General features: G+C 40.7%; 3 protein-coding genes across 7 annotated transcripts in view; 1 reads left to right on the plus strand and 2 right to left on the minus strand.

Annotated features, from left to right (window-relative positions):
* The window catches only part of SCYL2 (SCY1 like pseudokinase 2), a 40424-nt gene extending 38467 nt beyond the window's left edge, over positions 1-1957 (minus strand). Inside the window, exons 1-2 of one of the 3 annotated variants that reach the window (XM_030002897.2) lie at positions 1771-1957; positions 1174-1270 (exon numbers count right to left, since the gene is read on the minus strand). The gene's annotated coding sequence lies outside the window, so the exon portion shown is untranslated. The remainder of the gene's footprint in view (positions 1-1173; positions 1271-1770) is intronic. The other 2 variants (XM_030002898.2, XM_030002899.2) reach the window with 2 other exon arrangements.
* A 51-nt stretch (positions 1958-2008) lies between these two features.
* DEPDC4 (DEP domain containing 4) lies at positions 2009-16418 on the plus strand. 3 transcript variants are annotated; one of them, XR_005931474.1, is made up of 10 exons: positions 2009-2112; positions 3150-3576; positions 4136-4287; positions 4829-5015; positions 7325-7551; positions 9306-9448; positions 9667-9792; positions 11228-11306; positions 11650-11783; positions 13745-13831. XR_005931474.1 is itself a non-coding variant. In XM_030002633.2 (9 exons), the coding sequence occupies exons 1-9, from the start codon at positions 2034-2036 to the stop codon at positions 13912-13914; spliced, it is 1590 nt and encodes a 529-aa protein (XP_029858493.1). In that variant the 5' UTR covers positions 2009-2033; the 3' UTR covers positions 13915-16418. The 3 variants fall into 3 exon arrangements, 2 of the variants coding, with proteins under 2 accessions (XP_029858493.1, XP_029858494.1); XM_030002633.2 differs by lacking the exon at positions 11650-11783 and having other exon boundaries at positions 13745-16418; XM_030002634.2 differs by lacking the exons at positions 11650-11783; positions 13745-13831 and adding an exon at positions 12000-12499.
* ACTR6 (actin related protein 6) lies at positions 15433-24752 on the minus strand. Its single transcript, XM_030002635.2, has 11 exons — positions 24512-24752; positions 23950-24067; positions 22158-22226; positions 20677-20800; positions 19738-19873; positions 19591-19647; positions 18805-18903; positions 18539-18617; positions 17651-17822; positions 16576-16714; positions 15433-15850 (listed from the first exon to the last, which is right to left on the minus strand). The coding sequence occupies exons 1-11, from the start codon at positions 24577-24579 to the stop codon at positions 15721-15723; spliced, it is 1191 nt and encodes a 396-aa protein (XP_029858495.1). The 5' UTR covers positions 24580-24752; the 3' UTR covers positions 15433-15720.
* Between the last annotated feature and the right edge of the window lie 2392 nt (positions 24753-27144).

Raw genomic sequence — 27144 nt, forward strand, 5'->3', positions numbered from 1 at the left:
AGTAAGGAGTACTGAGAAACTTCTCAATAAGCAGCTTGGGTTTTACATTTATGTTCATCTAACACTGTAAATTTGTAGAAATCCTCATGTCAACATTTGGACTATAATCTAAAATAGTTTATTTTTGCTTTATAAAAACAATTGCTGTCACCAACTTTAGTAAAGACTCAATATATGTCAACAGGAACAATGTACCTAGAAAATCCATGCCAAAAAAAAAATAAATCTATTTTGGGTATTATCTATAACACCACAAATCATGATGATTTAACCATATCTGAAATATACAACTTTGGTTCTCAACTGAATGAAAACTGTTTTGTTCAGTTCTTTTAAGACTGAACTACTATTTATAGAAAAATTAACAACCATGGGACAATAAAGTCAGTCATTCACCCACAATGAAACTTTCATTTCAAGTTGAAAGGTAATAAACGAGAAAAGTACAAGACCTTAAGAGTAACAGTGTTCAGACAAGCAACACAGGACATGCAGTAAATAAATGTTTCAGAACTTTGATTTCTTCCTGTTTGAATTTCATTGGCAATATTAATGCTACTGATACTAAGTCCATGAAACCTGGAACTATCCTAAAAAGAAATCCAGATGCAAAATGTGTTGTTTTCATGAATTCCCTTCACAATCGATAGCGGTCTTTATGCTGATGTACATCAGCAACAACATGTTTGCACGATGATGACCCAATCACTTGGCAAGGTAGTAAGCAACAGTCAACACAGCAATAAAAAATGAGGCAAAACGTTTGAAATGTTGAGATAAAGGTAAATTCAAAACAAAGACTCCTCACCATTCCTCAGTTCTCACTCACACAAGACAACTGCATGATCTAAAAGTATTAATTTATCCTTGATCTAATCCATAGCTTCATCTGACGTATGGATATGGGTGCCCGCCGCACAGCAGTGCATCATACACTCTGCCAGTATTTTGACCTGTAACAAGCTGGGATTCCCCTTTGGGAACCAAAGCAGCAGGCGGGTGCATGGGTACTTCATGCCACCCAACCCAAACTTCCATCCTATCCCTCTGACCCAAACAATGATGAATTCGTAGAAGAAACAGGTGCTAGAACAACCGAGTCTCACCAAACAAAAGGGAAAAAAAACCCCAAAAACCCAAGCGACCCCGAAACGTTTCTCAGGCACAACCAACCTTTTGCACTTGTTACAAAACCAACAGGAGGATCGAAGGCAACTGCCCTCAGAGCGAGTCACCTTCCATCGTTTTCATTCGGCGTTTCGGCACCGAGCTGCAACCGAAACCCCACCAAAAACTCACCGAACGAGGTCCCTGCAGGGGGATCTGTCTGTCACCTGCTGCCAGGCGAACCCTAACCTATACGCTGCACAAACCCCTGCCTTGTCTCTTGCGGGCCAGCCCTCCCGGACAAAGTATTTACTGTTATTTCCAGCCACCGCTCCGCCGACAAACCCCCCCACACCTCCTTCCCGCTGCCCCCCCAGGGCCCGGTGACCGTCCTCACCGCTGGCCGGGGCGAGCCGGCAGGCAGCCGGCCCGGGGCGGCCGCGGTCAGAGGTGACCGGCGGCGAGCGGCCTTTGCCGGCAGGTGATCCGTCATCCGCCGGCCTCGGGCAGCTCCGCGGTCCACCGCTCACGCCACGATCGCTCTTCCAGCCCCTCAGCGCCGGGCTTCCCGGCTCCCTCCCCGGCCCCTGCGGTGCCACTAGGCCACGGGCAGCCGCTCCTGCCCCGGGGCGCGGGGCGGGACACGACGCAGGCCTCTTTTACCTGAGCCCGCGGAAACCTGCCGGCGCGGCGCCCGCCCGTCCGCCTGCCCGTCGCCCTGAGGGGCCCCGGCGGGCCGCCCGTCACGCCGGCTCCGTCTCTCACGCCGGCTCCGGCTCCGGCTCCGGCCCCGTCCCGCTTGCAGCTACTCCATAGCGACGGCGGAGGGCCGGCGGAGAGCGCCTCACTTCCGCCCCGGCGGGGCGGCGGCCGGGGGAGGCGGCGGAGGGCGGGAAGTGATGCACCTTCCGCCCGCGGCCGCCGCGATGGCGGTTTATTTGACTCCGCGCTTCAGGAGGCTCCGCAGTCAGGGCGAGCTAGAGCCGCGGCGGGGGAGGCGGCGAGGTGAGGGAGGAGAGTCGTCCCCGTCTCTCCGCTACCGCGGGTTGTTCTATTTATTATTTTTTTTTTTTCCGTAGGGTCTGTGAGCGGCGGCTCCGCGCCTCAGCGGGGGAGCGGAGCGGGGGGGGGGGCTCTGAGGGGCCGCCGGCGGGAAGGCGCCAGCCGTGCTGAGGGGAGACGGAGCCGCCAGCGGGGGGACGTTGTGGTGAAGGGGGGGGGGGGGGGACACACACGGCTGCCGCGGCTGGGCCTGGAGTTGTGTCTCGGTGTTGGGAGCGTAAAGGTCGCGGGGCAGGCGGGTCTCGTCTGCGGCAAGTGTCGGTTTGTGGCTGAGCTGAGGGCGGTGTGTGGAGGAGGAACCGGGGGGCCAGGGGGAACATGTCCCCTAGGTGAGGCTGAGGGCCAGGGGGAACATGTCCCCTAGGTGAGGCTGAGGGCCAGGGGGAACATGTCCCCTAGGTGAGGCTGAGCGAGCTGGGACTGCTCAGGTGGGAGAAGAGAAGGCTCAGGGAGGGTCTTATCACTGTCTACGAGTACCTGAAGGCAATGAAGGCAAAGAGGACGGAGGCAGGCTCTCCTCAGGAGCACCCAGAGAAGGGGTGGACGCTCCACCTTTGGAGATACACTCAAAAGCTGTCCGGACATGGTCCTGGGCTGCCCTGCTTGAGCAGGGGGGATTGGACCAGGTGGACCCCAGAGGACCCTGCGAGCCTCGGCCGTTCTGTCGTTCTGTATTGAATTAATGTGGATGTGAACTTATGTACAGTATGCGTGGTAATAACAGTAAGAAAAAACCCTTCCTCGCCTGTTTTTAGTGTCTTTGTTCCCTTCTGTTGACTCTACCCTAGTGGGTGCGAGTCAGTTTGCAAGAAGGACTGATTCATGATGCGTTATCTTTCTCTGTCTTTGTAAAATTAAGCCGATTTCTGGAGAGGTTTTCAATAAATACATACAAAACCCAAATTTCACAGAGTAAAGTATTTTTAAAAATGTTAAAGCTTTATAAACATCTGTAAAACTTTCATATAAATATTTTGCAGATTGTGATGGTCCTTTTCAAGCAACTCAGCTGTGGAACAGTATTATTCATGCTCTTCACAGTCAGGTGGAAATCAAAAGGCGTAGACAGCATCTGAAAACATACAAAAACTGTTTCACCGGCTCAAATGCTGTTGATGTGGTACTGAGCCATCTTATGCAAAGCATGTACCTAAGCTGCAATGATATTTCTCGGCTGAAGGGAGTCCGTGTATGCCAAGTGTTGATGGATCACAAGGTGTTTGAGCCAGTTGGAGCAAAGCTCTACTTATTCAAGAATGAGAAAGAACCAGAGTTTGAAGACACAAACACTAGTCTCTATAAATTTGTAAATAGCAGTCTTACTCCTTTTCTTCCAAGAAAGAATGAAGACAATGAGAGCTTGTCTCCTGAGCAAATCTGCAAACAGAAGACAAAAAGACGTTCCAAGTGGGTTACTCTGAACTATTTTGATTTCTTTTTTTCTTCTCTTTTTTTTTTTTTTTTTTTTTTTAAGATACTGTGGGTTAACTACAGATGAAGTTATGTCTGTCTAGCCCAGGTATTGGGGGCTTTTGAAACTATGTGCCAGTTTTGAGAAACGTTATGCCTAAATAGCAAGTGCTACCTAATATTTCTTGTTAATGTTAAACTGCTTTGATCTTCCCTTTGTTATTTAGAATAGAGTCTGGCACAGTAGCATAAGCTTAGGAATCATTTTGTTTTGCAACCAATTGTGCTGAAATCTGAGAATTAACATGAATGAACTACTAGCTGGAAGCTGGTAAAAGAAATGGAACCAATAAACAGTATTTGGAATCAATATCCTTGCCCTTTCCACAAAGCAGATGCAGATAATTGGTTTTCTAGCAGCAGGATAGACCCCAGATACAAAGAAGCCCTAAAGTCCCGATTTAACAGCAGTTTGGGAAGTGACAGAGATAAATGTGTTCTGATTGTATTTGTTATACATCTAACTTATTATTCCACCCCCCCCCCCCCCAAGCAGAACGAAGTGTGAAACAACACGTTCAAACCCCTTAGCATTAGAAGCAGCTGATAAAAAGAGGGTAGAGGAGCTCCTTCGATCAATAAATGTTCATGCATCTTTACCTCCAAAGATCATGGTTAATGAACTGACTCATCTGCTTTCAAAAAGAGGTGAGGATTGAATTTTTCTTTTTAAAACTTGATTGTTCTTCACTGTGTCTACTTGGAGTGAGTACCTCATTTCTGTTAAACACTGCCCCTCAGAGTCCTAAATTTAACATGTCACTAATGACAAAATAGCAAAATGAGTGCTAAATGGGTAAATGCTCATAGTAAGTAAACTGAAGGAGACAAAACAGGATTTAAGTTTTTGCAGGATGGTGCTATTCTATTTATGCAAATACCACTTCAGAAGGAAATAGGTTTTAAGATTAAGTACTTCTGTATTATATGATTCTTTTGCTCTTCACTTGTCTTTGCTTGTATGTATTACTAATTAGAGTAGGTTATTACTAATTCTAATATGATGGAGAGAGATGTTCTTTTTAAAGCCTTCTTTCTTAGCATTCCTGTTTTGATCCCTTCTTCCCCTGCTGTTACCTTGTTTTCTTTGAACTCTTAAAACATTCTTGAGTGAGTAAAAACAAAGGTTAGTGTTTTATGTAAGATCTTATTTCTGAGGGTGTTTTTTTTTGTTTGTTTATGGTATCAGTAATAGAAGATGTCTGGAAACAGCAAACTCTGCTACGATTGCTGCAGTTGATTGATGTTCCACTTCTAGAAGATATCTTGGTGTCTTCAGTGAAGACAAAACTAGACTGTTTTGGCAAAGAAGAAGACCTGATTATCTCAAATACTTTCCTGGACAGAGAGGTTACATGTAGCTTAAACTTGCCTGAGTAAGTTACACATCTGTGAAATGTACTTGTTAGTAAACACTTTATTTTACTCTTGACCAGACATGTGTGTTAAGTGAACAAAATAGACATCATTATACTTGCGGATGGGGGTGGTGTTAATGTGCTTTCCTTTGTTGGCTTCTTCTCAGAAGTGGTAAGGGAATTCACAAAAAATACATGTTTGGGATTGGACATTTGAGGATTTTAAGTATACATAAAAACTTTAACCTCAAGTGTCAAAACCACTCCTAGTTTCTAGACCAGACACTTCACTCTTAGGTCTCTACAACAGATACTAGAACTTGAAAAAATTTATTCTGAGACTTTGATTGTTTGTCACAGTCCTGGTGGTGGTGCTGTGAAGATAGAAAGTCAATAAGGCATCTATTGTTAGCAACAGAAAAGGAGAAGCTAAGCTGTAGCACTGAAGAATGCTTATATCACAAGAATATAAAAATGAAAGTGGCTATCTTCTTTAAATGTTCTCTTATTTTTGTAGTGTTCCTGTTGATTGCACTTTGGCTGATCTCTATCTTAGCATGTACTTTTAATGAATATGTCAAGGCATGTCTCCTCCTGTGTGTATGTCATAGTAATGCTTATTTCTGTCAAATCAATACCGTTTTTATCTGTTTGTGAGATTTGAGGTCAATCTGTGTACCTAAAGAGACTTTCTTACAGTTTTTATGTATTCTTGCTTTAGGGAGAAAATATTAATATTTTTACATATGTTTAGAGTTTTACATAAGATAATGAAACTCCTGGTTCCAAAGTAGGTTTATTGCTGGATAGCATCTGAACTTCATGGGGTTTTCCTCCCAAAACGGCTTAAAGAACACTGTTTCTTTTGAGCTTTATACTCCCGTTCTGCTTGATTCTTGGGTGATTGGTGGGTTTATGTCTCTTAAAATGTCTTATATGTGCTTCTTACTCTATTATTCTGTGTTAATTGTCTCTAACATTTGTGTCTTTGCTAATATATCAGATGAGTGTTTAGAAAATTAAATGCTTGCTTCATTATTTTATTCTACAATTAAGTGGGGGGCTGGAGTAATGTCTTTGTAGACAGTATATTACTTAGGTCTGGCTTATAGCATGCTTGAGAAATGGGAAAATTTCAGGTATGAAGAATAGCCACCAGTATTACAAGAATTTGGAGGATTAATTGCCCCCAGTATGAAGGTGGGGGAGTAAGCATAATTTATATCTCAAATTTTCTGTCTTCAGTTTTCAAATAGTGTCATGTTACCCTTGAAATAATCAAATACCTGCTCTCCATGCAGGCACTTAAAAACTGTAATCAAATCCTGCTTGCAGTGATTGCACTGCTCATGGGATCATAACTAAAGGAAGGTCATGATCCTGTTTCTACTTTACTGTATTACCCCATTTATGCATCCAAGACTTACACAATCCTTGTTGGCTGCAGCAGTTCTAACAAAAGTTCATGTTTATCTAGCTGTCCAGCAGCAAGTTCAAAATCTTTGTTTCTGCTCTCCATGATTAAAATAACATTCTATGGATCCTAAATAATAACTGCATCTCCTCACACGTTATTGATTCAGTTCAAATTATTTTATATCCAGAGCATCAAATAAAAGTAATTCTCCCTCTGCCCCCGACATTTCTATAATTTTAGATTTCTTCTGTACAAAATGGTTGAGTTAGTGACTTTTTTTCCTCTGACCTTCCAGCCTCTTTGAACAGTGAGTTGTCTACCTGAATTTTAGGTTCTCCTTGCATTTTTCTCTCCCTAGTTGAGTCATACAGGTAACAAATGCTTAGGAAAACTCATGTGTTTATGGTAGGTCATATAATAAACTTCTTCCACAGTATTCTGGGATTTAAACTATTTTTATTGTTCTCTGTTTTCAAACTAATTGTCTTGTGTCTTATCTGTAAAGATCCAGTCCCTTGCTTTTTCACCCTGGTTAGCCCTGGTGGGCCTTCATTGTGTGTTGGAGTAATAGCGGGGTGGTGTTTGGTTTTAAATACTAGCTGAATCAGGCAAGTGTCCTGGGGTCAGTGACAGTCTGGCATGATTGCAGCTTGTTTTGATCTGGGCATACCTCAGGTGTATTGTCTGTAGCATAGGAAAACCGTGGAAGTCGCTTCTTTTGAGCGGGTCCTTGAACTGCTATAGTGAAATAAGTTACATAAACTGCTTAATAAGCAACAAGTTTAATGCTGTGGTTCAAATATGTGACTATACCTGCATGGTTATTTCTATGTAATTTTCTTTAAAGGATTAAATAAGAATAGGCAGAGCATTTTAAAGTAAACACTAAAACTAACTTTTCCTTCTACAGGCTTGACAAATGGCTCTATGCTGCAATTGAATGCTTGGAGTATTTCCCAGACCAATTCATAGTGATGGTTAGTCAGCAGTTACCTCAAAGCCCTAACAAACCCAGCAGTCTGAATACATACAAGAAGATTCTTTTTGACATTATAATAAAGTATTATAGTCAAAAGAAGGACTCCCTTCTTGCCACTCAGGATCTCGATATTCATTCAGGAATTATAGAACTTATAGGTAAGAGCAACCTGGAATAAAAAATAAAAGTGAAAACTGTATAAAGGATGTAACTTACTAAGCATTAATTGACTGAATTATAACACCATTTGCAACGCTATTGCAGATGCACTTTAATTTATAGGTTGGAGGGAAATGCTCGAGGCTGCTAGTCAGAACCTTTGCTCAAGGCATGTACAAAGTTAGATTAAGTTGCTTAGGGCTGGGTCCAGCTGAATTTTGAAAATATTGAATATATTAGTCTGTGTTCTTGGGTCCTCAGCTGTGTTCTAGTTCATACTAGATCGCTCTTAGGAGATTATGCTTAACTATTCTACAACCATTTTTCCCTCTCAGTGCTGTGGAATAGATTATGGTCATCAGTGCCTAACAACTTGGATTCTAATAATAAGTTTCCAGTAGAATCCAGTGCAGCTCACCTTACTTTGATAAAGTGCTGTTGTTCTGACCCTAGTGCAAGAGAGGGCTCAAACTAGCTATGAACATTTACATATTTAAAACATTTTGAAAATTAATTTGAGAAATGCTGCAGTTAGCTGAAGTATGACTTCATTTTGTTATCAATGTATATATGGCTATAACTATTTTCCTCAGTTGTTAAACAGTTTGATTTAAGATGGCTGATAATACAGATCTGTTGTGAAGGCAAACATGTTGCTGTGCTCGTTGCTTTAAAGTAAACAGATCTAGAGTACTTTACTTATGTTACAGATGAATGCAGTTGGTCAAACTAGTCCATGTGGTTTATTGAACCTTTCTACATTGAAACTTTTTCTTTTTTTTTCCCTACAGTCTTTTAAAGTAATTCAGTAAAGCTTTAATCATAGATCAGAGGAACTCTTAAACTTTTCTCTAGAAATAATTTAACTTCCTGTCTTCATAGCTACACTTTTACCTGTCCTTTGGCAATTCTGTTTCCTGCTTTTTTTGTCTGTGCTTCTTTTGGAAAAGAGTCACTTACTTGCTCTTTTGGTGTTCTTATTAATCAAAGATGGTTTCAAATGGCTTGTGGTACACCCCTGAAAGTCCTGGATTATTTCTTGTAAAATAAAATCTCTGTCCCAGTAATAGGGTAGAGGCCAGCAAATCATACGTAGATTTTATTCCTGTGTCTGCCCTCATCTTGCTCTTGCCTTAAAGTTACTTGGCTTTTTGACAGTTCCTCACTTTCAAAGTGAAGTTAACTAGAATTATCATCTAAAGGGGTTTTTATAGGAGGTTATTTCCAATTTATCACATTTCCTTGAGAAACTTAAAAACTAATGGCTTAAAAAGGGGAGTGGGGGGGATGACGATGACATGGACAGGACACCAACCAACATAAAAAAACCCAAACGAACAAAAACCCAAAACAAAAAACCCCAAACAAAGCCTCAAAGCAATGAGAAAGTTAGAATTGTTCAGCTCATTAATTACTTTGAGATGAATCCAGGAATATAATACAAAGATTTGTAAACACAAACAGTGCAAACATCACTTCAGTGTTTGCACAGTGTACACAGAACATAGTAATGTCCTGTATATATTGTCCAAGTATGTCTGTTCCCTGACTAGCTATGGGACAAAGGTTTAAAGCTTATACTGATTAAATGCTGTATTGAGTCTTGTCAAAAGATTTTAGAAGTCACTGAGATAACCTGCTTTGTTTGGAGGGAAACCCCCCCAAAAATAGGATTAATACTGGAATTTAAATATGTGTTCTTGACTCTGAAAATGAACAGTTGCACTGCATGCACTGTTTTACTCCATTGCAGAAAAAGGAAATACAGATCAAGCTCTAGAGGCATCACAACTTTATTTAAAATTATTAGCACCAAATATCCGAGAAGAACTACACAGACTCCTGGCATTCATAGCAATTGCATCTGAATCTGAGGGCTACAAATTACAAAAACAAGTAAGTATCTGTTTTGTTTAGTGTGGGAAATAGCACTTTCATATAGTAAGACTGACTGTTTTTTTTCTAGTTAGAAGTATTGTTTACTGCCTTCCAATGTGGTTTGTTTTAAAACAAATATCAAGATGTTCTTCCCACTGATAGCATCCTGTTATACTTAGTATTTGCTGACACATTGCAAGTAAATCTAATGCCAGATCTGGGTTGTTCTTTTCCAGTTTGATAACAGAGCTGTGATCATCAAGACTTGCACAAAGTTCATCTTGCAAAATAAGACATTGTCAAAACCACAGGCAGAACTGCTGACTCAGTTTCTGATGGACAATCACTCTGAGCTCTTCAAGGTAGCATTTTCCTTACCTCATTGGCTTTGTCATTTTAAATGTTAAATGCCATGAAGTGCCTTTTTGGAGATGAGAGGTCTGAGGAGCAGAGTTTAATATTCCACCTGTTACAGTTTAATGGTACAGTCAAGTAGGGTCAGAATCTATTTCAGGCTATGGAGGACAGCTTTTTGAGAGCTTTGCAATCCTTTACCTATAATATTCTTTCCCTTTATTTGCATCATTTGTGCTAAGAAAATATTTGAAGTATTAAATTTTTATAGAGGCCTTTTGGCACGTTGTTTCTGTTGGCTGTCTGCTAAATTTTTAGGCTTCTTTGTCCTTCTCCTTTAGAAATCAGCTGACATACTCTGAGTGATATATTAGATGGCATGCTCTGGTGCCCTAGCATACAGCTTTGACAACTCTGAAGAGTTCCTTTTGGTACTTTGAAACGTTAACTTCTAAATTAAAGAAAATAAATGAACCACAAAATAAAATGGCCTTTCTATTTAACTTGATCAGTTATGTAAATATTCAGATATATTTTATAGTCTCCTTTATTTACGTTCCATCATATTGTCACACATGTGAGATGCAACCTTCCCAGACCCGATATTGACTTTCTGAATTCAACCAGTGCATTATAGTTGTGATGCTTTGCTACTGTTTCCCTCAACTATAAAATTCCTCATTAAAACACTAAACTAGATGAAGATGAACTAGTTATCTCAGCTGTTGTAAGATAGCTGTAAAATGCTCTGGACATTTACTGTCCAGTTACAAATAAGCATCACAGAAACATTGATTTGGTTTCAGTAAAGTACTATTTTTAGTTCTTATACAACACATTAATTTCCACTTCTGACCTCAACTAAAGAGAGATGGGAGATTTTTTTTTTTTTTTTTTTAATTAGCTGCAGTGAGGTAGTGTGGTTACTGTGAGTTTTGTATGTCTTAATACACACCCAAAACCAAATACTTTTTTTGGTTATTAAGAGTTCTGACATGAGGGTTAGGCCTTTGATTCATGACTGGAGATGGAGCCAGATCTGACAAATCAAGTGCCTGCTGCCTCATAGCAGTGACAGCAGAGTGGATGGTGGCTCACTCTTTCACAACTACAGTTGAGAGCCTTTTGTATTATATATGCTGAAATCAGTTCAAGGTCTACACTACAGTTTTTGCCGTAGTTCAGTGGAAAACAACATCTAGAACATCTTGCCTCCTATTTCTTTGGTCAGAAATATCAGGAATAAATATCATTATATGTGTGTTAGTGCAATTTTTTGAGACGTTTTGAATGGGTACCTAAATAAATGTAGGAATAGATTCTTCTGCATGTAATTATGTGTGGGTTTTTTTTTTTTTTAATTGATCATCTAAAAGCTTTAGATTCTCAAAATACAGAAGTATTGTTTTTGTAACTTTTTTCTTTGCCCGATTGTATTTTCAGACTCCTTCAACTCTTCTGGAACTAACTAGTAGAAGACTTCAGAGTTTGCTAGAAGGACAAGATCCAGATATTGATTCAGGTAGATGATGTGATACACATTTTTATGTAAACTTTTCTATAAAAATCAATTTATCATCAGTTGACTATAACTTTGCATAGACTATGTTCTTTTCCTTTATTAAAAGTGAAGCATTAAAGCAACAAGTGACTAATTCACCAAATAATTAAATTATCTGCTATAAGCAAAAAAGTGACCTCTGAATATTAAAGAACAAAGTGTCTATTATTGTCTAGTTTGAACACATTACAAATTTTTTTTTTACTATAGAATTACTTCTGGAGAAGTTAATGCAAAATGTGCTTCCTGAAGTGACTTGCTTATAATTTGGCTTGTGAATTTGATGTGGTTTTTTTGTATTTAGGAACAGCTTTCTTATATTTCTGCCACAAGACACCTAAAAGTTCTCATAGAACTCAGTAGTTTGAGGTTCTAATAGATGTCTTGAACACAGACCTTGATTGCTTAGTGTTTTGAAGAACTCTCTTCCTTTTCTGGGTAAGCACGAAGTTTATTAAGAGCTTAAGACTTACAGAAGGGTAGTGTAGCCTAAAGGGAAGGCATTTGACACTTGGTGTGTATGTGGGATTAGTGTTTTCCAGCTCACTTCTTCTACAAGCTAACATTCCATCTGGCCTTGCTGCCAAAAATGTCTTTCAGCACTGTGATTAAAAGGATTGGCTTAAATAATTTAATTTCTCTCTGACTCTTTAGTTTCTTCCTTTAGACTTCTGTATTGCCAGTGCATTATGTGCTTAAACATTGAAGAGAAGCAATAAGGGAATTGAATAATACTCTAAGTTATTGTACTGTTCAATACTATATTTAATAGATCAGCTCTCTGAGAAGTAGTTTTGGTACAGAATCTTTTACCATCTGTATTGGGTTCCGGAATGTGTCCAAATTGCTTCTAGCTCAGTGTTCTGAGTATCGCATATTGTGTAGCCAAAGAATACAGAGATGAGCAACAGAGGAAGGAGTTGCCTGTCTACAGTATTCTTGGAGCCAGTGTTATTGCCCTCAGCACACTGAACAGACAACTGAAGTGCCTCATACTATACTCTCCCTACTAAGCTTTGGAGTTTCAATCTGTAAATGCATATAGATTCCATCTACTTGTTGAAACAGGTAGTTTGATCTGATTGTAAGCTCTCCAGCATCACATATTCCTGTTTTCCTGTGTGCCTCGTATTCTGGTGTCATTTTCCCTTTTCTCATGGAGGAGACAGGATGAAAATGTTTCCTTAGAGCTGCAGAGCATTCTTAGCTGGTGAACTTCTGAAGTTGAGGTGGGAGCAGGACGGAAGGCTGGGAGACCCCAGAAAAGGGGTCTGTCTATTGCAGGAAGGTAATCATTAGGTCTGCTGGAAGTAAAACATTCCTAAAAACACCAAGGGAACTCTGGGGTTGGTTTTAATCTAGCAAGCTACTTGAAACCACTGGACTAAAGGATCCACCCTGAAGTTTTAAGAGTTAATCTCTTTGCCAGAAGTTGTTAAGCTTTCCCTTTCAGAAGAGCTATGTTTTCTTGATCTGACTCTACTAAACCATAAAAAGTATTTCATATTTGGTGTTTAACAGACTCATTGTAAAAGAAGGAAGGACAGGTCCACATGAAAAATCTGGCTGCTCAGGTTATTACCACTCTCTATGTGAAGCCTTAAGAAAATGGTGTTTGTACAGAAGGAATAGTAAGAATTTTTTGCCCTTTAGGCAATTGACATTTGTTCAACCAACTTGCTCACCAACATGTATGTGGAGTAGCTGAATGCCAGTCTTTCCTCTGGCCAGAAGTCACCGTCCAATGATGGGGCTTGAATCCTTGCAGGGCAATACTCTGCTGCGTAGGTGCACAACACTTTTACATCTAAGTAGTGCTTAAGTTGTGTATCTCTCAGGCACCAGTTCCTGCTCTGCTCTCACCCTGAACTGCTGCCTGTTCCATCATCTCTGCTTCTGGTGACCAAACCATGCTGGGCTGTCTAGTCACCTAGAAGTTCCTGAATTGTATTCCTGAATTCAGAGGCAACTGTTTCTTCAAAGTATTTATTCACTTGCATTACGTACTAGGCCTTGCTACGGATCTGATTCACTCACAGGGAATCACTGGATCATGACAACTACAAGGTGCCATTCTTGTTGTGTAGCATTCTTTGTTATGGCTTCTGTTTGCAAGAACGGTGTTGGCTCTTCGTCTTGCAGGCGGGTTTTGTGTTTGCAATACAAAATCATCTGTGATATTGCAATTGTAACACTGCTTTTCAGGGGGGTTTTTTTGCAGTTAATGTTTAGATGTTCATCCATGCTCAGTGGAGGGCTATATGTTTCACATTATTTGTAGATAATTGCAATCACATCTGAACTGGAATATCAATATACCTATGTTTCTGATCATATTTTTTAATCAGGCTCTTATATGATGCATTGAACTTAAACTGAACCTCTGATTTCTTACAAAGGCTTCACCTTCTGTCAGCGCGTGACAACTAAAGAATATGAAGATCAAAAACAACAAACAAATCAGTATCTTCTTGCATTGGTTCAAGGGATGGACAATGACCCCACTATTACTTTGAAGCAGAAGAAGAAATTAATTAAAGAATTCCGAAAATACCATTCTCTCATCTAAAACTACATGTGAATTTTGTACTCTAAATGGTTAGACATCAATACAGCCTTTTTTTTTTTTTTTTTTGTAAAAAGGAGGGGATGCATATGAAAATTGCTCATTATATAAACCATTTTCTTCTTATGTCCTTACATATTCAGTAACTGGACACTACAACTATCAAAATTACTATGCTGTTCAAAAGCATTAATTCTAATTAATGACTCTTTTAAACAAAATGTACTTAATTACTTCTAAATTAGTAATAATGGCACACTGCTTGTGCTGCTTTGAGTTCAAGGTTTGGCACTTTTTTCCTTCTGTCCCATGACCCCATGGCTTTCTAGCTGACCTAAGTCTACATTCAGAGCCATGCTTGGGCTGATAATCAGTAAGGTTTTTAATCTTTTCTATCTGTAGTTCATAATCAAACTGTAATCTAATCTTAAACTGTAGATTGACTCCTGTGAGTATTGTAAAAGTGTACAAAGTGTGCCAAAAATGTTAGGAGCTGGTCAGTGGGTTTTGAATCTGTGGCAGGCAAGATTCATTAGGCAGGGGAGCTGTGTGTGCTTGCAGTCAGTAATTATAGCCTGTTACTCCTTCCCCACTCTGGCAGACTGAGCTGCTGCTCATCTGGCAGTTATGCAAAAGTAAGTAAAAAAAATTACATTTTGAGAAAACTTGAGGAGTAATAATATTGTTTTAGATCTCTTGGTGTAAACAATTTGTTTTAACATGAGGATACTTTGATAGTGTCCAGTTATTTGTCATAAATACTTTGATAGCATTTCTGGATTCATAGGGCAAAGCTAGAAATCATGTTGTCCTGTCTTGACACGATGATGGTTAACTGTAAATTGACAAGGAAATGCTGATTCAAATCATTAAATAAATATGCAGTATAATGTTATAGGGGTTAAATTACTTCTTCCATCCTCATGACAGACATTTGGTCATGTATTGGACACAGAAACAGAACTGAGGTTGGAAGGGACCTTTGGTCTAGTCACACCACCCAGCTCAAAGTGGAGTCAATTAGAGCAGACTGCTCAGGGGCTTTTCCGGTTGAGTGTAGAATATCTCCAAGGACGGAGATGCCACAACCTCTCAGGTGAGTCTGGTCCACAGTTTGACCAGCCTGACAGTATTTAAAAACAAAACAAAAACACCAAAAAAGCCACCCACCTTACTTTTAAGTAGAACTTCTTGCATTTCAGTTTGTGCCCATTGCCTCCTGTCTTTTCACTGGGCACCACTGAGAGGTGTCTGGCTCAGTCGTCTTTATTCCCTGGCCTGAGCCTTCTCTTCTCAAGGCTGAACAATCGCAGCTCTCTCGGCCTCTTCCTTGTATGACAGATGCTCCAATTCCTTATCATTTTCATGGCCCCTTTGCTAGACTAGCTCCACTATGACCATGATTTTTTTTATTGCGAATATGCTTCTTTTAATGTCCATTCAATTGCATGCACGAGTTAGAAAAATATTTTGGGAAAAGAAATCTTGATTCCTTCTCACTGTGTATTAGTGTCACACCAGTACAAGCATTCAGTATTTTTATTGCCTCATGCATTGAGGGTTTCTGCTATAAGAATACAATGAAGCTATCAGCAAAAGATGAGAACATAATGAAATGACAATGAAAAAATTATTTCACAGTATTAGGCTCGTAGAACTTTATTTTTAAACTCTGAAAATGATTTTTTCCCAACCCACTTAAATACAGGAAAGCTAAAACACAATCCTAACTGACAAAAAACAGGTTGTAGTTCAAAGACTTCCATTCTGAGTAAAACAATGGAATAACAATGTATCCAACTATGCTACCTATATATCAAATTTCTCTTCACAGATATTGTGTCCATGTTCTTCATAATCTTCTCTAGTTACTACCATGTCTTCAAAATCATCGTTTTCAGAAATGAGCTTCCCACCTTCCCAAGAATAAGTAATAGGGCTGAAAAATGAACAAAGTTATTGTTACTCATCTGTAAGTTCATTTCAAATAGAAGTACGCAGTGATGATTTCCAAGACTTTTACTTAGCCATATGTATTTAAAAATATATTTTTGATTGCTAAATCAAACCACCCAGCTCCAGACAAGTTATGAGACAAAGTCTGAAATTTTAGCAGGGCTAACTGACTTCGCTTTTTATAAAAAGCAAGTGCCTCTTTGGGGGCACGTGTGAAGAGGTCAGGACCTGGAGATGTCTTTGTATTTACTTTGCACAGGTAATAATTCTTTAGTAATATTTTTAAATACTCTTCAATAATACTTTTAAAGTGAAGAGTTTTTTGTACTTTCAAGACATACTTGTTTTGTCTCAACTGTATACGCTCTGCAAAGATATTACCCCTTCCAAATCCCTGAAGTGGCTACATGAATAATGACATGGCAGCATTCAGATCCTGAAAATTCTTCTAAGTAAAAGCCTAAACTCTAACCTTGCATACTTATGTAGCCACTTAATGACAATACAGTCTTATTTATCTGTTCACAGTAAAAAGACTGATCCTGAAAACACTTCACTGATTTAAAACCTTCTTGTACAGTTTTGGTTCACTTAGAATTTAAATTAACCCCTTTACTCAATCTACCTTTTTAATCAGCAAAAGAAATCCTACTTTACAGTTTGTTCTGCCAGAAGGACAGAGCTTGTCCTGTACAGTTTAGAACTTACTTTTCAGGAAGAACAACGGAAACATCATAATCAGTTGGAGTAAGACATCGAACTTCAGAATAAACCCGATCTCTGAAGCCTGGAAAAAGGGTGTTTCCCCCAGTCAGAACTATGTTCTTGAAGAAATGAGGCTGCATTTCTGTAAAAAAAAATAAGTAAATCTGTAGAGAGAGACTGAATGTATATTTAAAGGTTTTTTCCCAATTTTGTTATGAACTGGAACAGAAGTAAGAAATACACATAGAAGAATTTTATGATCACCTAATGATCACATCAGTTAAATGGTTTTGTTGAGAAATACAAAAAAGTGATCAATCACCCTCTGTTCTTCATGATTTTTAGAATTTGGCTTTGATAACTACTGTTTTCTTATATTGTCTATTAAATGTCATGTCTGCCAACACCATTCCCCTCTCAAAAGGGATTTTAAATGATACATTCTTTTAAAGAGTACAAAATAATAGCCCTAATGCTGCCATACTTATGTGGTATGACAAAACCTATGAAAGTCTTCTTTGTAGCAACAACATTCAATTACACATACATCATCTGTATTACTTCTGACAAGCACAGCAGTCAGAAAGGTTTTATACTTTGATGCTTAAATTCCTGAGTTTCGTCAGTTTCATTTTTCTCGTCAGTTTCATTTTTCTCTTCTTCAGTGAAGAAAGGTATTTTAAAACACAACTAAAACTAATTTCAAGTATATTGCACCATCAGTGTCAAAGGCAGGTCACGTTAGGAAAGGATGTTAAGAATTAAGTCTACAGCAATTAACTGAAATGAGGAGAAACCAATCAATGAATCACCACAAAACTGTGTTTGCCTAACAGAGAATCTTGTAGCCAGTCAGTTCTAGAGTATGTGACACACACCAGAAGACAGAACAGTTCACAACAACTTAGTAACTGGCATATTGAAGGTACCAGCTTCTTAAGACACTTTGGATGCTTAAAACAAACAAACAAAAAAACCAAACACAAAAACAACAACAAAAAAAAACCCTAAAGCAAACCAAAACAGAACAACACAACCCCCACACACACCCACTTTTCAAAATACTTTTAGGTTATACCTTCAGGTAAATTCTGAATGGAATAAACAATGGCTTCAGGAATTCCCATCTCTTGAATACCAATATCTGAAGGATGGAAGAGTATTTCTGGAACTGCAAATCTTTCATTTGTTAGACGAAGTATTTGTTCACCAGTCTTGTATTTTCCACTTAACACCATCTCTTCCCTTGGCTAAATTAAAGACATGAATAGTAGCCACTGCTTAAGAAAAGAAACTACATCCTAGAGTATTCAGCTGATCTTTTTCATGTACTGCAGAGGCAGGCAGTATAGTCTATGTTAAGTCGTATTATAAACAAATCTTTTAAGAATAATACATACTCTTGTATTAAATCTGAAGTGACTTTGCTCTTGTCAACTGCAGTTTTGCCTAAAGCAAAATAAAACAGGTATGCAAGAGAGTGGCCTTAAAATACCGGGACTGCTTTCGAAACTATGGCCAACTCAGTAAATGAGATAAAATTGTTAACTTGTCTTTGTTGGTATGAAGACTTTTCAGGCTCTTCTATAACATGACTTTGAACCTTCTACCTACTAGGGTATTTAAATGAAATTCAGAGAGACTTACAAAAAAGTATCAAAGCAGAGAAAACATCCTCCAACTTAACTTTAAAAAAACCCCAACAATAATGATATGGGTAGGTTGTATGACAGAGCACAAGCATAGAAAGCTACAAGTATTAAATAATAAAACATAAAATGCTATGCTGGAAAAACAGTATTTAATTTTCATCTCAACTTCCTGAGGAAAACTTTACCAATTAATGCATAGCACTGAAAGAAGTTACCATACAGCATTAGAAAAAAGAAAGTCTTTTTAACCTCTCTACTAGACTTGTGCAGGGGAAGTCCAAACAAATATACTTCAAAAACCATGCTATCATTACCTTACAAAATCCCTTTTTGATTGTGCTGAAGTCAGGCAAAACATAATCTACCATTACAGTATTTTCCTCTCCTTTCAATCTGAAAGAGAAGAATGTAAAATATAACATAATAAAAAACAAGTTCTAAATCCCAACTGGTTTATAGTGACAAGACTTCCTTTGACTTAACTGCAAAATTTTCTGATTAAGAGTATAGCATTATTTGTATATACAAATAGATTATTCAGAAGTACCAACTTTTAAATTTAGTATGATTGTGTACATACTTCGCAATGTCCATGTCCTTGTAAAAGTCTTGAGAAACGTAACACACATCTTCTTTCACTTGATTAATTACATGTGTTTCATCCATAACATGTAGCTGCCTGTGAAGAACAAAAACCAAAACCACAGAAGTTTGAGAATAAAGTCTTAGCATTACCTGTCCAGTTTTCCACTGGAGATGAACAACCATAGTTTTCAAATGACAGAAAGCTACTGTCTCAATATCTAAAACTTGTATTCAATGTACAAAAGCATTCCTGGCCTACTGGAGTTTAGTATTTTCCTTTTTCACCGTTCAATACAAACATCTACCTGCGTTTGCCCAATGTCTTCATAAGAAGTACAGCCATAATCCTGCAATTAGCTCTACTAGCAAAGACCTTTACCTAGATAAAGTTCCAAGCTAAAGCATCCTAATGAAAAGTTGATCCTATTGAATTTTATTTGTGGTATTGATAGAATCAGTTTGCAAATTGAACGATGATCTGCTGAGACATCTCAGAAAATATGTAAGGACTTGTATAACTGTGAACACACAGGTAACCTCAGCAACTTCAAAAGCACTGGCACTTTAAAAACTAACAGCCTAATTCTTCAAAGAGCTTAAGCTCATCTTAACTCACCTTGAGCTGAAGCTCAAGATGGTAGCTAGCAGATTGTAACAGACAAAAATTCCCTTCTCCTTTAAACAGCATTTAATCTAAAATTCACAGAACCAGTAAGAATATTCCCACAAACTTCTAGCTCATTTCATACCAGGTCTCAAGACGATGATCAACATGCCTTACCTGTAAGAGATTATCTCCTTCAGATGGTTGGTTAAGAGTTTTCCTCCAACGTTAATCCTAAAGAAAAGGAGTAACACAAGGAATTCTGTCATTATTAACTTCAGGCATAGCAAACAATTCTTCTAGGAAATACACACTGCAGTTTACCTGATGATTGCCTCTTTCTTCTTTTTACTTCTACAGTAAGGTACAATGTGTGTAAAAGAGTATCCACTATCCACAATGATACAACATAGCTCAGATGGATTATCCCGGAAATACCTGTGCGCACTAAGAGCTCCAGCTGAAATACAGAAAATTTCATCCAACTTTTATATGAACATACATTTTTAGAATTTACATTGATATGAAAGTGTACTTGCTTCATATTTTAAATGCCTTTGACAGACTTCTAAGACCTCAATACATAATACTACAGCCAACACATGAATTAATTTTGACAGTAGATAAAATGAAGTATCGTATATGCCCCCATTTATTCTTTTTCAATAATTCCAGTCCATGTTCATTTTCCTCTCGTGAAGTCCAAGCAGACTGATCACACCACAAGTTATCAAATCTATCTAAAGGAGTATCCTATGTCCAGCTATCTTTCAGAAGGGTTGTGATGTTATTTACACATTCCCTGTAAGATACATTTCTTTATCGTAACGCTGCATTTTATTTGCTAATACAAAACAACACCAAACAAAAAAACAACCCCACCCCCCAAAAAAGGAAATCTATCAAAGACTTCATGCAAATTTGTGGTAGACTTTCTCAAATGCTATCCTGTTTCAAAATCCATCCGTTATCTCTGTCATCCTGACTCTCCTCTAATGTCCTTTAATTATATACCATGACACTCTTAAGAAAGTAGTATAAGAGTACAGCTGGAATTTCTAAAAATTAAAAAGTTTAATCCAGTTAGAGTACATATAGGAGCATATCACTCAAGATCCAGGAAGGAAATGAAGTAATTTCTTTACTATCTTTATATATACAGGTGCGTGCATATGCATGTGTGTGCATGCATGCAAATTCATTTATTTATTTATAAAGTTAACCTTCAAAAATATATAAATGCAAACTAGGAGACAGACTCACCATTTACTCTAAGAACTGCTTGAAATTGATATTCTTCAAATAGAATTTCATTCATGGATTCTTGTATTGAACTGAAGTTAAAATAAGGTTCCGTAATAATAATATTGGTATCTACAAAATCCACCTATGAAAAATACATTAAGACTGTCATTACACAAAACTTAGAGATTAATATTCCATTACCATATTTTGCAGCAGTTGAAGATGGTGTAAATTTGAAGACATGATTACCACTTGCCATATCTGTTTGTAGAAGCCAAGCTTAGAAAGTTTTAGGTTTGTTTAAACACTTCATCAGTAGCGATACAACTTTATCAAATAAATGAGTAAAAACGTAATAGAAGGGAATACCTTCATACATATTCTGCTCCTGTTGCCATCCTTACAAATCGTAATCCAACATTTTAAAGAGATACCCACAAAGGAACACTACAATACTAATGTAAGATACTTTACACTAATCCTGTCAACTACAGAAAGGTAAGTCTCTTCAACAGCTCAGCACTTGCATCACAAAACTACTTATCTAATAACCAAAGATGAAGTCCTGCACAAAGTAGAATCAATAGTAAAACTCCCAAGTGAGACCAGCAAAAGATCCTGGGCTTTCTGCATTTACTGGTATCTCAAACTCCTTTAGAGAGGACTTCAGAGGGTTACTGCAATCATAACTGGATACGGCCCTAAACGTATTACCAGCTGTATCTCTTGGTAGTCTTCACTCATGAAAAAGAATTAAAAACAAATTCTCCTTGAAGCCATGACTACATTGAACCTAGTTCCAAAACTAAAATGAAAGCTAAGTATCAAAAGCCAGCACTGTATATTTTTATGTATGCAGACTAAGATATTTTGAGGCATTACTTTCATTCTCAGTACCACTCTGCCTCCTAGGTGTTACAAAAAGCCAAAAACTTTCAGAGTATATAACATTTTTTTAAAAGAAAAAATAAAAGGGAAGCCTTACTACACTTCTTGTGCTAAATCCAGTTCGTGTGATAAGAAAAAATGAGTATCAGATATTTATATTCTATACATTCAACTTACTCATAGGTAGAAAATGGTTAGCCAAAGATTGTTACTTAACGTGTAAGTCTTTTGGCCTACTGACCTAGCTCATCACTCTCTTTTACATCAACAGTTTCTTGATCTCTAAACCACACTGTATCTGTCTATTATTATTTTTACTAACTTGAACTCTTAATTATATTGGTGTGAATTTCTTAACATATGTGAACTGAACTCAGTATGAATACACACAAGACTAAAAAGTTTAAATGTTTTTTAAATTCCTACACCAGACCTCAAAGTAAAAATTTTCTTCAGTTTGCAAAAAAATAAATCCCTGTGATCCTAATTGAAGGCACTTTCGAAAAGAACAGTAATCTCACCAGTTCTATTTAATATTTGATGTACTTATGTCGATTCCATTAGTCAGTAGTTAACCTACACAAAATCTGTAATTAGAAAAAGGCTCTTACTTGATACATTTCTTTTCCAAAAAGATAATCCCACACCTGTCTCTGGACATCCCAGTTCACCAAGTAACCCTGTAGGAATTTAGAAAAAAAAATTTACACTATTTAGAAAATAAAATAATATTTACAAAAAATAAAATTACTAGAAATCAAAAAATGTCAAGTGATTGATAAACTGGTAAAATAAAGGAATTTGAGAGTAAAAATGTCTAAATTCACATTTCTACGCTAAGGAGTAAATGTTATATAGGATAAAGAAAGTTACAAGTGTTCCCCATTGGTATGTTAATTGCTACACTACAAAAACGATGTAAATCGTCTTTCCTATATACATTATTCTCTTTGACAGAAGCCTGTCAGTCCGACCTCGGTGCTGGGGAAGGTTACGGAGCAGATCACCTTGAGCGCCATCACACAGCACGTACAGGACAACCAGGTGATCAGGCCCAGTCAGCGTGGGTCTGTGAAAGTGTGACTAACCTGACCTCCTCCTGTGACAAGGTGACCCACTTAGTGGGTGAGGGAGAGGCTGTGGATGTTGTTTACCTGGACTTTAGTGAAGCCTTTGACACCGCTTCCCACAGCATTCTCCTGCAGAAACAGGCTGCTCATGGCTTGGAGGGGCATACTCTTCGCTGGGCAAAAAACTGGCTGGATGGCCGAGCCCAGTGCAGTGGTGAAGGGAGTTAAATCCAGTTGGTCACACGTGGTGTTCCCCAGGGCTCAGTACTGGGGCCAGTTCTGTTTAATATCTTTATCAATGATCTGGACAAGGGGATCGAGTGCACCCTCAGTAAGTTTGCAGATGACACCAAGTTGGGAGGGAGGGTTGATCTGCTGGAGGGCAGGCAGGCTCTGCAGAGGGGTCTGGACAGGCTGGATCGATGGGCCAAGGAAAACTGTATGAGGTTCAACGAGGCCGAGTGCCGGGTCCTGCACTTGGGTCACAACAACCCCGTGCAGCGCTACAGGCTTGGGGAAGAGCGGCTGGAAAGCTGCCCGGCGGAAAAGGACCTGGGGGTGCTGGTCGACAGCCGGTCGAATATGACCAGCAGTGTGCCCAGGTGGGCAAGGCGGCCAGTAGCGTCCTGGCTTGTATCAGAAATGGCGTGGCCATCAGGCCAAGGGACGTGATTGTGCGTTTGGACTTGGCACTGCTGGGGCCGCACCTCAGGTACTGTGGTCAGTTGTGGGCCCCTCACTCACTCCAAGGCCAACCTTGAGGTGCTGGAGCGCATTCAAAGAAGAGCAACGCAGCTGCTGAAGGGTCTAGAGAACAGGCCCTGTGAGGAGCGGCTGAGGGAACTGGGGCTGTTTAGCCTGGAGGAAAGGAGGCTTTTGGGAGGAGACCTTATCGCTCTCTGCAACTGCCTGAAAGGAGGTTGCAAGTAGCAAGCGACAGGACAAGGGGAAAGGGCCTGAAGTTGCACCAGGGGAGGTTTAGATTGGATATTAGGAAAAATGTCTTCGCTGGAAGGGTTATCAAGCCCTGGAACAGGCTGCCCAGGGAAGCGGTTGAGTCCCTGGAGGTATTTAGAAGATGTGTAGACGTGGCCCTTGGGGACACGGTTTAGTGGAACGTGGCAGCGTTAGGTTAACGGCTGGACGTGATGATGTTAAAGGTCTTTTCCAACTAATGACCCTATGATTCTATGATTGTTAAACATCACATTGCTGAATTTGATTCTTGTATGATGCTACATATAACCCTGCAGTCAGGACATATCGTATGAAAACTATTCCTTAAAACAATCTACATTTGGCTATCACGTTAAACGCAGGATATCTTACTTACTTTCTGGAAAGGGAGAATATAAAAAAGACCGGAGGGATCTTTAATCTCATCCAGTTGATTTGCCGTAAAGGTTTTCAAGCGCGCAGTCTTGGATCTGAACTGACAGTTGGGAATAACGCTGGAAAAGAGGGGGAAGTTTCCTGTTCATCACGGCACGAGACACGCTCGTTGTCTTTACGCCGCTTTCATAAGCGGTACATTTTTCGCTGCCGTGTTTCGGTTGTAATCCATTCACGGGAACCAACCACGAGGAAAATCATCGCTAATTTCGCACACGCTATCCCGGCCACGCCGGCCGCCTCGCCGCAGGGGGCGTGGCCAGGCCGCAGGGGGGGCGTGGCCAGGCCGCAGGGGGCGGGGGCATGCCGGGCCTCTCCGCGGCGTGCGCAGGCGCGCTGGCGGCCCGCTGCCCCGGTGGAGCGGGCTGAGGGAGAGGAAGGGCGGGCTCCCGTAGGCCCGGGCGGCGGCGGGGAGCGGAGGGGCCGGTGCGGCGAGCAGGATGCCGGAGGAGCGATGAGATCAGGGGCCGCCCGCCCGTCCCGCCCCCTTCCCGGGTCCTCACCTGACGCTCGCGTGGCTGTAGCCGATCTTGGCGTTGTAGGCGCCGTTATCCAGCACCAGCGTCGCCATGTTCCCCGCGGCGCCGCGGCCGCCGCCGTCCCAGTATTGATCCGCCACCGCCGTGGATCTCTATGGTTACCATAGAGCGGAGGGGCCGCGCGCGCCGCGCTGCCTGATGGGACGCAGGCGTCGCGGCGGGGACCGCTTCCGGCAGCGCGCCCGCCGCTCACGTGGTGCCGCTGACGCTGGCGACGTGACCCGGAAGTTCCCGCCAAGGAGAACCGCGGGCTACCGTGGCGGTTCAGTGCGGCGGCGGCGGGGCCCGTCACGGGTGTCCGTGGCGGTTCAGTGCGGCGGTGGCCGCGGCGGGGCCCGTCACGGGTGTCCGTGGCGGTTCAGTGCGGCGGTGGCCGCGGCGGGGCCCGTCACGGGTGTCCGTGCGGTTCAGTGCGGCGGCGGCTGTCGTTCCGTCAACCCGGCGCGTCGGGGAGAAAGGCGGTGGGTGGAAATCGCCCCGCGCGAGAAGGCGGCAGGGCAGCGGGGGCCTTTTCTGTGAGAGCGATGACGAAAAGCCGGTCGAAGGAACTCTCCGAGACTCGTTTTGGAGTTTTCGAAAGCCGGCATTCTTTATTGCAGCGCTGGATGCACGGGGGATAATTCTACCTAGCGTGCGTGCCACAGCTTTAGCACTAACAGGTTATATAGACTAACGAATTGCATATTAATCAGATTAGGATACATATACATAAAAATGATTGCAATTGATTATCTTAGTACTGCCTACATCCGATCATGCGCAATGAAGGATCCGTTTGAGACGAAGGGCTGCTTTTGCGACCACCGGCCCATTTGAAGTTCTTGCTGGCTGTCCTTGAAGTCTTTATTCTTCTCCTTGTTCTTTGATCTTGAAGCTTAACGCCGTTTCAATCACGTGTGGTCAGTTTCAACATTGTTCTCACCTAGTGTACAGGAACATCTAGTCATAAGAGCAAAGAACTGCAAAACTTACGAGTAACTACCTCTACTGGTTAATTGCTTGGCTATACTTTTGTCTATTGTTTCAATCATAGTGTTAGTATAAGAGTTCTAATAATTATTTACCAAATCTCACTTTTACAGTCACCTAGCAGCAAACCAGTTCCCACGGCTGGTACAAAATATTAAAACCATTAACATATTTAGACCTACCATACAGAATGTATGGAAATATGCTATCAAGAGAATGGCGCGAAATGAAAAGGGAGAAGGCAGTACGATCCACCATCATTATTTTACTGCTGCTCTAAGTGCCCTGTAATTAACGCTCTTACTGTAAATAGCATAAAACCCAGTGCTCTTGGTATTTGCTGTCACTGACCAGCTTTTGCTTTACTGCAGTCCATGTCGATTACCACGTGGCTTCCTAGAATCGCAGAACCGTAGAACGGCCCAGGCTGGAAGGGACCTCAAAAGATGATGTGGTCCAACCTTCCGTGGGATGGGGCGCCGGGAGGAGGTGATCTAGCACGCTGTCCAACCCCGTCTTGAGAACCTCCGGCGACGGGGACTCCCCCACATCCCTGGGGAGGTTGTTCCAGTGATTGATTGTTCTCACTGTAAAAAAAGTTCCTTGCATCAAGAGGAAACCTCTCCTGCTGCAACTTATACCTGTTGCCTCTTCTCCTTGTGAAGAGAGAGCTTCCATCCTCTTTGTAGCCACTCTTTAGGGACTGGAATACTGTGATGAGGTCCCCCCCCCTGAGCCTTCTCTTCTCCAGGGAGAACAGACCTAACTCCCTCAGTCTTTCCTCACAGGGCAGGTTCTCCAGCCCTTTGATCACCTGCCTGGCCTTCATTGGCCACCTTCATTTGGACCCTCTCCAGTCTGTCCACATCTTTTCTGAATTGTGGGGACCAGAACCGGACACAGTACTCCAGGTGTGGCCTGACAAGCTGTCGCAGATCCCGATTTAGGAGTGGTTTAGATCACTTAAAGAATCACCATCAAAGGTATTCTCAAAAGTGATTTTAGCATGAATTATTAAAAGCGCCACTTAACAGAGTTCAATGGCAATATTCACTCTGTAACTTACTACATGGAAGAAATATACAAAGGAAAGTCAAGGTAGAATGGATTTAGAATGATCTACACAGAGACCGGAGGTGCAAAAAGGCAAGGGAGACCCTCCCGTTGAGTCACAAGGTTCAGAGCGGACCCCCTTGCTTTATAAACTCCTGATGGAGCTTAGGGGTGGCTAGGTCCAATCCTAGTCTCATGTTTGGGCAACAGCTTATGTCTAATGGAAGAGGTACAAAGGGTAAGGAAAACCTCCCGTTGAGTCACGAGGTTCAGAGCAGACCCCCTTGCTTTCTAAACTCCTTCTCAGAGAGGAGTGTAGGTGTGGCTGGATCCAGACTTAGTCCCAGGCTTGGTTGGCAGTTTATGGCTAATGGAATTATATGTGCACAGTCAATCCTTTATGTCACTTAGGATTTCAAAGGTTAGTGTGCTGTTCATCACTTATCTTCCATCCAGGCGTCCGGTGTTATTTTGCTCCAAAGCTCAAACCGTACGTTTCCCAAAACAGTCTCAGGCATTGAATCTTATAAAAATAAATAATTTAATAGAGTGGTACAGCAGCAGGATCGGCTGGA

The sequence above is a fragment of the Aquila chrysaetos genome, chromosome 26 (assembly GCF_900496995.4).
Source record: "Aquila chrysaetos chrysaetos chromosome 26, bAquChr1.4, whole genome shotgun sequence".
Taxonomy (NCBI): domain Eukaryota; kingdom Metazoa; phylum Chordata; class Aves; order Accipitriformes; family Accipitridae; genus Aquila; species Aquila chrysaetos.